This window comes from Hoplias malabaricus, chromosome Y, assembly GCF_029633855.1.
Source record: "Hoplias malabaricus isolate fHopMal1 chromosome Y, fHopMal1.hap1, whole genome shotgun sequence".
Classification (NCBI taxonomy): domain Eukaryota; kingdom Metazoa; phylum Chordata; class Actinopteri; order Characiformes; family Erythrinidae; genus Hoplias; species Hoplias malabaricus.
Window position 1 is genome coordinate 83,422,310 of NC_089820.1, and position 9,479 is coordinate 83,431,788.

General features: G+C 43.1%; 1 protein-coding gene across 2 annotated transcripts in view; it reads right to left on the bottom strand.

Moving 5' to 3' along the window:
- Positions 1–37: 37 nt before the first annotated feature.
- The window catches only part of LOC136678530 (neuropilin-1a-like), a 46,121-nt gene continuing 36,679 nt past the window's right edge, over positions 38–9,479 (bottom strand). For both annotated transcript variants that reach the window (XM_066656578.1, XM_066656577.1), the window contains exons 13-18: positions 7,585–7,731; positions 6,493–6,980; positions 6,158–6,254; positions 5,721–5,765; positions 2,402–3,672; positions 38–368 (exon numbers count right to left, since the gene is read on the bottom strand). In XM_066656578.1, coding sequence (XP_066512675.1) covers positions 3,395–3,672; positions 5,721–5,765; positions 6,158–6,254; positions 6,493–6,980; positions 7,585–7,731 — 1,055 coding nt within the window. In that variant the 3' untranslated portion in view covers positions 38–368; positions 2,402–3,394. The remainder of the gene's footprint in view (positions 369–2,401; positions 3,673–5,720; positions 5,766–6,157; positions 6,255–6,492; positions 6,981–7,584; positions 7,732–9,479) is intronic.

Here is a 9,479-nt window from a genome sequence, read left to right on the forward strand (position 1 = left end):
AAAAAAAAAAAAAAAAAAAAAAATTTAAAAAATCCCCATGACACTAACCAGATAGTATCTTTTCATCAAAGTTCAGCACAAAGTGTGACACGACTGGTTCCTTTACCAAACACCACTCTTCCCTGCTCAACAGAAGGAACAAAAGCCTCTTTAGAGCTCTGCAATGACGGAAAGAAAGTAACAAAAACTATTATTTGTGTCATCTTCATAAGGCAATGTGACGACAGTCTAACCACAGTAGATGCAGAGGGCTTTAGGCTATGGGCCGTCGCAGTATCCCTGTGTTCTTTGTATCACGGTGCTCTCTCCTCTCTGCCTGCTCCCTAAGTCTCTCAGAAATAGTGATGCATGATGCTGTTTGCACTACACTGGGATCAAAACGTAACATCCCCAAATACGTCAGCTCCAAATACAAATCTGACCAATATTTAGTGACAAGAAGATGCATGTGTGATATATGCATATAAAAGCAAAGGTTACAGAAAAAAAGTCACATTTACAAAAAGCTTAGGGATGCACGATTATATTGAAACGCAGGATGCTTCAAATTTGATGTCAAACTGTACTCCAAAAGAAAATATCTAGTTTATACATCATATATTAATTAATTTGATTGCATGTGTGAATCCATAGAAATAAATATTGTATTTAAACACTAATGCATGGAGACGTGGTCCCAAATCCTATACTTTACAATCGTATTTAGTCTTTTCCAGCACTTGCCCACAATTCCCATATCGGTGCATCCCTAATAGATGTACTCATTGTTGATTTAAGATTTGAATAATGGTACATCTCTATTTTGTACATACTAAATTAAAGCAATGGCAATTTAAAGATGCACAGATTGTTCCACTTACTCCAGATATAGTCCATCAGCCATGTTTGGTGTTTGTTTAGCATTGGAGCTATGAGGCTAATGTTGCTATGCTAGCTAACTCTAGATGTATATAGGCTTCAGTCTTTTCTTTTAAAACATGCCCAAACATTTCTAAACCTGCTAAAACCAAATCATACCTTCATTACGATTTGACAGACTTGTGAATGTGGTTTAGAGCAAGGTTTAAAAAATTTGTTTTTCCTTCATAACAAGCAGAAAACCTCACTAGTAGTGCGCTGATGTCTCAGCCAGTAGCTAGTCAAGTTCCAAAATAAATGGTGAATCAATTACTTTAAAGTGCCTGATATTACTGCAACATTTAAGGTGGAACTGGAAGGTTCTGAGGAAAAAAAATAGCTGTGGAATAAGAAGCTGAACCCAGTTTGAGGATATAAGATTTCTGAACACTTCTGAAGGAGTATGATGCTTTAAATTTACCTCAAGTCCAGCAGCACAGCTACCTTAAGAGCACTGCTAGCAGCCTGGGAATGAAGCACTGATCTTTTTTATTTGTGTTCTAATGATGAATCAGGGTTGTCCCATTTTGTAAGGGAAGATATTTAACCACTATGTAATGTGGGATGACACTCAAAAACAAGGGGTAGGAGTAAATATAAGAAAAGAGATTTACCCTTAAAGTTAGAATAGCAGCAGCTGGGCTACTGCAGGGGGGCATTTGTGTACATGTTCATTTCATGTTTAGATACCTGTTAAAATTCAGATATTTAGTTACTGTCATTAGTTTCTGCTACTTTTTTATTGACTCACAACCCATCCAAAGGTGGCAACCCAGGGTTTGAAAACAAAAACAAAAAACAAACCCTGGTTTGGACACAGTATGTCAAAATAAATGCTCCCTCTGTTTGCTAGTATCTTGGCCTGCTAGCATCTATGCTAGGCTTTCTCTCTCTCTCTCTCTCTCTCTCTCTCTCTGTGTTCACTAAACTGTTTTTAAGACAGCTAAGAGGCCTTCAAATGTTGAAAAGCTCTTCCCCATAGGTGGGAAATACTGACTTATTTTTGCTGTTTTGAATTAGTTAAGGTGGAAATGTCTCCAAATCTGGGAGACGACTAACTGCATAAACGTAAACACAGACTGAAAGTGGTACAAAACCAAACAACTCAAGTTACAAATGAGTTTCTGTGGTAATTCAAACAGTGAATAAAAACGTACAGACACATTAAACTTCAGCCGTGTACAAACAACAGTTGTTTTTTTTGTTTCCTCAAATATACCGTTCCACCTTAAATGACACAGTGCAGCAGCATTTCCCCATAATCATAGACGTTCCCTTTAATAAACATAAATCTCCTGCTCACAAATTCATTACTGACAGCTATTTCTAAACAAATACGACCAACAAATGTGGCAATATCAAGTTTTTGGTATCATCCAATATTAAAGGAACACTATGTAAGGTTTGGTAATTTTGCTCCTGGGCTCCCTCTACAGTTGCAGAGTGAAATACATTTTTACAGCAGTGCCCTGAAATCAAGGGGGAGGGAGGGAGTGGTTCCTACCTGCCTCCAGAATTTACCTATCGCAGTTTCAGATCAGGAGAAGCGCTGACAGAGGCTCTATCACTACCTAATGTTCCTTTAAATACACCAACCCTGTAGCTGATCAGTTACATCTGGAGTAAGTATAAAACTGTGATTCTGACTCCTGGGTTAAACCATACATGTTTTGAAGGGGTTATGTATCTCCTGTTGTTAATGCTTCACTAAAGCAGATCCCGCAGCAGTAGAGTGTGTTCATTAGGCAGTGTTCACCAAGCACCAGTAAATTATAAGTATATTCAAATGCTTTCTTTTTAAGCTTTAGTATCTTGGCCTGTAGGTTGTAATGTTGCTTGGATGATGAGGACTGAAGTGAGACTAGGTGTGAAAAGGCAACAGAAACATGTAAAAAGGCACTATTGGAATGGAACACAAGCCACAAACTCATACATGCCTTTAAACTCTCTCTCTCTCTCTCTCTCACACACACACACACACACACACCCTTAAACTATCTTAAATCACATTCACACAACACACACACACACACATCCAAACAGGCACAAAAGCACTAAAATAGTGAAAGCTCAGTTCTAGACTACACACACGTCAATGTCTCTCCCTCCCTACTCTCTCTTGTCTTCTTCAGTGGGGGAAAAAGCCCCACAGGACACATCTGTCTCACCTTGTAGAGAAGATAAATACTTTCATTTTGATTGGTCGCATCACCAGCATATTTGTGTATAAAAAAATAATAAAATAAAATAAAAACAACTAACAAAACAGACAAACCAACAAAATGACAACCACCATTGACTGTACATTTCTTTACACACAGCGCCCTCTGGAGGTTTGTCCCTCTTACTGCAGATCCTGAGAAAAGCATGGCTCAGTCTCACTACCAAGTCGTCCCCACTGCGTCAGTGACACGGTCCTTAGGCCTCGTGAGAGACTCTCCTCAATGTTCCCCTCAGCGTTAGTCCAGCGGCTGGCCGGCCGAGGCGAGGTCCGGGCTCACGCCTCTGTGTAAGACTTCTGTGCACTCACTTTCTCCTTCTTCAGCTTGAGGCCGTCCACCAGCTCAAAATTGTAATTCTCGAGGGCAGAAAGGTTTCGGTCAGGGTTTTGTGAGCAGGCGCAGTACAGCACCACCCCGCACACGGCTCCCAGTAGGACGCCCACAGCGCTCATCACGATGATGGTGATCAGGATGGGGTCCAGGGTCTTCAACATAGAGCCCCCGTGCGAATTGAAATCAAACCCTCCTCTGTCCTTTTCTTGATCACACTCCACTGTGAAGAGAGAGAGAAAAAGACAGAGAGACAGAGCGAGAGAGAGAGAGAGAAATCTGGTTACAGCACAACACAGTTTTAAATAGACAAAGCTCTTCAGAATATTATTTAGAGTCAGAAATTACACGAGCAAATTCATCGATAAACCACAATATTATAACCACTTCCTAATTTCTACACTCACTGTCCATTCTCTCAGCGCCTCTGTCACAGGAGCACTTTGTAGTTCTACAATTACAGACTATAGTCCATCTGTTACTCTGCATAAATTGTTAGCCTCCTACTACGCTGTTCTTCAGCGCTCAGGACCCCCACAGAGCAGGTGTGATGTGGTGGTGGATCATTCTCAGCGCTGCAGTGACACTGACGTGGTGGTGGTGTGTTAGTGTGTGTTGTGCTGGTGTAGAGTGGATCAGACACAGCAGTGCTGCTGGAGTTTTTAAACCCCCCGGAGGAAACCCACGCAGACAAAGGGAAAACACACCACACTCCTCACAGACAGTCACCCGGAGGAAACCCACGCAGACACAGGGAGAACACACCACACTCCTCACAGACAGTCACCCGGAGGAAACCCACGCAGACACAGGGAGAACACACCACACTCCTCACAGACAGTCACTCGGAGGAAACCCACGCACACACAGGGAGAACACACCACACTCCTCACAGACAGTCACCCAGGGGAAACCCACACAGACACAGAGAGAACACACCACACTCCTCACAGACAGTCACCCAGGGGAAACCCACACAGACACAGAGAGAACACACCACACTCCTCACAGACAGTCACCCGGAGGAAACCCACGCAGACACAGGGAGAACACACCACACTCCTCACAGACAGTCACCCAGAGGAAACCCACACAGACACAAGGAGAACACACCACACTCCTCACAGACAGTCGCCCGGAGGAAACCCACGCAGAGACAGAGAGAACACACCACACTCCTCACAGACAGTCACCCGGAGGAAACCCACGCAGACACAGGGAGAACACACCACACTCCTCACAGACAGTCACCCAGAGGAAACCCACACAGACACAGGGAGAACACACCACACTCCTCACAGACAGTCACCCAGGGGAAACCCACACAGACACAGAGAGAACACACCACACTCCTCACAGACAGTCACCCGGAGGAAACCCACACAGACACAGGGAGAACACACCACACTCCTCACAGACAGTCACTCGGAGGAAACCCACACACACACAGGGAGAACACACCACACTCCTCACAGACAGTCACCCAGGGGAAACCCACACAGACACAGAGAGAACACACCACACTCCTCACAGACAGTCACCCAGGGGAAACCCACACAGACACAGAGAGAACACACCACACTCCTCACAGACAGTCACCCGGAGGAAACCCACGCAGACACAGGGAGAACACACCACACTCCTCACAGACAGTCACCCAGAGGAAACCCACACAGACACAAGGAGAACACACCACACTCCTCACAGACAGTCGCCCGGAGGAAACCCACGCAGAGACAGAGAGAACACACCACACTCCTCACAGACAGTCACCCGGAGGAAACCCACGCAGACACAGGGAGAACACACCACACTCCTCACAGACAGTCACCCAGAGGAAACCCACACAGACACAGGGAGAACACACCACACTCCTCACAGACAGTCACCCAGGGGAAACCCACACAGACACAGAGAGAACACACCACACTCCTCACAGACAGTCACCCGGAGGAAACCCACACAGACACAGGGAGAACACACCACACTCCTCACAGACAGTCACCCGGAGGAAACCCACGCAGACACAGGGAGAACACACCACACTCCTCACAGACAGTCACCCGGAGGAAACCCACGCAGACACAGGGAGAACACACCACACTCCTCACAGACAGTCACCTGGAGCGGGACTCAAACCCACAACCCCCAGGTCCCTGGAGCTGTGTGACTGCGACACCTACCTGCTGCACCACCGTGCCGCACTAATATTACATCATATATAGTTTTATTATTTTAAATAAGGATTGATTGACATCATAGATAACCTACCCATTTCAGGCTTATTTCCAACAGTAGCCACCTCAGTTTGAAGATCTGAAACATACAAATCAGCACAGACTTTAACCACAATGCACTCCATGGTACAGTATCAGAAACACTGGCAAATATAAGGCTTGTGCAGTTCTGATTTTTGTATAATCAAATAAAATCAAATAATAATTAAATATTTAATCACCAAGCACAAGTTTGGATTTTAATGTTTGACTATTAAAACGTAACTGTACGTCTGATATTACGATGCACTGTAAGGATTTAAAGGCTTTGCTGTGGCTTGTGAGAGAAATGTTTTGGAAAAATGTGAGGGGTAACAAGAAGTTACTGTAAAAATGTACTGTGAAGGTACATTATTGTCAAAAAAGGTACAAATATTTTAAATGCATCTCTCCAGAAAGAGAGGTGAATATTTGTAAAATTTAAGGACTTACCCTTACAGTCTGCAGGGTTCTCAGTGGGAATAATTCTTACATTATCCACAGAGATATGACCAGGCGATGCGTCTGGAATCACACCCTCAATAATCACCTATCACACACACACACACACAGACAGAAAATTAGGCCCTGGTATTAGCAATAAATTAAATGTCAGTGTTAACTGTACTGGAAAAGAACTGCACTTATGGGATTTAATGTGTGTATCATTTTCACATCAATAAAAAACTATTCCAGTACATTTTTCTCAGTGTGTCAGCGTTTGTCATTTGTTTTACACCGTGGCTGCACCATATTCAACGGTGTGTTCAGTGTTTTATCAACCGTACCTGATACGGAGTGTCGACACGTGGCATCAGGACTCTTCCTTCTTTCCAACGGCCGGTCTCGTACCTGTCCATCCTCCACAACATCACCTCCTCTTCTGTTCTCCTGTCACCCTTTTCTTCCTCCACTGTGCTTTCCAGCTCCTCTCCTCTCTCCTCCTCCTCCTGGTTTCCCCTTCTCCTCTGTCTGATATACAGAGTACCCGAGTGCTCTCCGGTGAACTGGTACCAGAACGACACACACAAGTCTTCATCAGGCGCCGTGACTGGCAGACTGACCAACCGTGCCCACCCTGCTTCTCTGTCGACCACAATTCCTCCATCTTTCTTCTTCTCCTCACTCTCTATTTCCGCCTCTGCCTCCATTATTCTCTCCGTTTCCATCCTCTCCGGCTCAGGCTTCTTTTCTATTGCTTTAACCTCTTCTATGTCTATCTCTGGATGGGACGTCCCTGTGGACAGCGCGGTGTAGATGAAGTTTCCTGGCTCACCTGGTGACACAGAGAATCAGGAGTAAGTACATATGTATTTGTGTGTACCTGTTCCTAATTAGAGGAAGGTCAAATAAAGGGAAGTACACTGATAAATATGTAATTTCATAAACGTTTTGCTGTTAAAGCTGCATCATGTCGATTGCGTTTTTAAAGTCCAATGAAGTTCAATTTACAACAAAATGGTGTTTTTAGGATGTTCTCAAAACTTTCTTTAAAATGACAAAGACATGGATTATTTTACAACTTTACATTCAAAATTACAACCATTCAAACTTACAAAGTAATTCATAATCAAAACAGAATGTCTGAAGTCCCTGGAATGTCAGAAAAACAGCATGTCCGTTGTTAGCTGGGACTTTTTTTTAAATGCATTTGTTTTAGCTGTTTGATGTAATTTGTGCACCAGCATTACCGCTTAACACTAGCCTTAACACTAATATATCACCAAGATTTGACATATTTGACTGGAACAACTGATCAAAAATCTTCCTAGTACCCCACTTACCACTTAATTAAACATGTTATGTAATATATTACGTAATTGCAGCTGAATTGAAGGCCACATCAAAACCAAAGGAATGATGAATAACAATAATCCCACCTCTGTAATCCACTTTGGGCAGCAGTAGGTCGGAGGTCTTGCCAGTGCTGTGTATGTTCCAGCTAGCTCCTCCGTTGCTTTCTGGCTGCCACCCGCAGAAGGAAGGGTTCTCGACCCAGCCAAAGTCACAGGCAAACCAAATAAACTCTAAACAGGGGCCACAAGAACAGAGGGTGGAACTTTATTACTACACACTGAATCTGAGGAAACGGTTTTAATATAATATTCAATAAAACATGACAGAACAAACGCCCACATGATTGCCCATGAAAGATAGGATTGATTCACACCTGCTTGGGCAAAATACACGAAAATAAAATTAGATTTTACTGAATGTATGGTATAGTATGCTTTAAACATGGGTGTACATTTCATTTCAGTGTTTTGGGGGTGGGGGGTGGGGGGCTTAAAGAGTAAAATTTCTCAAGAGCATTTCCTGAGGGGGGCGCCAAAATACTTTAGCTTTAAGGCTACAAGTAGTAAAACAGTAATCAAGTAAAAAATAGTTTAACAAGGATTTTAATCAAGTAAACAACCAGTAAACAAGTAGTTCAACCAGTTCAACCAAGAATGGCCTGTAGATAACACACAATACATGGGCATAGCGGCTGTGATAACGAACATTTGTGTGCTATTTCACAGAAAAAAAGCCAAATATTGCTTAAAATACGCAGATCTGGCAACTCTCATATTTGTAAGCAGTGGAGCAAACCACTGTGAGGAATCTGAAGGGGGGGATGAATCCTTCAAAATATAAAAACAAATTAAATAATTATACAAAAACGTTCAATATATAAATTACTATTTATTCTTTAAAATTATATACTTATATTTACAATGATTACTGTCTTTAAACCAGTCTTTACTCTAAAACAGAATTACAGGTATCTTGTTTGAAACCCCCAATGAGCACGAATCACTGAGAGAATTGAAATGTATCTATAACTATCTCAAATCTTCCATTCCTTTACTTTTAGATTTATGTTTCAATGTGTTAAACACATTCTCCTCACACTGCCACCAGCTGAGGGCACTTAACCAATGCGACGGTTACTGAGGGGTATTAGCAAGATGGTGTAATTCCACAAAATCCCTCAAGAGGGCAGTAGTGTCACGTGATCGTTGCTGACGGGAATGAATCAATGGAGAGAGAGAGAGAGAGAGAGAGAGTTAAGAACAGACAGAGTGAGTGAATGAATAAGGGAGATGGATGAGTGAGAGTGGGGCAGACAGTTTGCCACCAATGAGTAGTTGTTAAAAAAACTTTTCCAGACTACCCAACAGACCAAAATGGAGACTGGAGCAGCTCTATTTGGAACACAAAACATGATACACTATGTGTGTGTGTGTGTGTGTGTGTGTGTGTGTGTGGCCTGATCCCACAACACAAAAATGAATCTGTCCCCCTCTTCCTGTCTCCACCCCCACTTGGGAAAACCCATGCTGCAGGGCTTAAAGAAAATGTATTTTAGCTGAGAGTAACACTTTCCATATCCTAAACCACCAGCTAAAAATGGACAGCTGATACGGGACCACAATGCCTTGAATGTCCACTAACAGAAAAGTCCTGGGGTCAGAGGAAGTGGGGAAAGTTGTGTAACTTCTGAAGTGGGATTGAGCCTGTGTCTGCGATTGGGAATTCAGAGCATTTAAACCTGAGGGAACATATCCAAATAAGTCGAGCCGACTCCCTGTCTGCGTTTTCACTGTTTCTGCACAAGAGGCCTTTAGAAACACACATAAAGAAAGTGCACTGTTCACCAGTCCACAACATTATGACCACTTCCTTGTTTCTACACCCACTGTCCATTCTCTCAGCTCCATTGACCACACAGGGGCACTCTGTAGTTCTACACTTACAGGCTGGAGTCCATCTGTGGTACCATGCTGGTGTA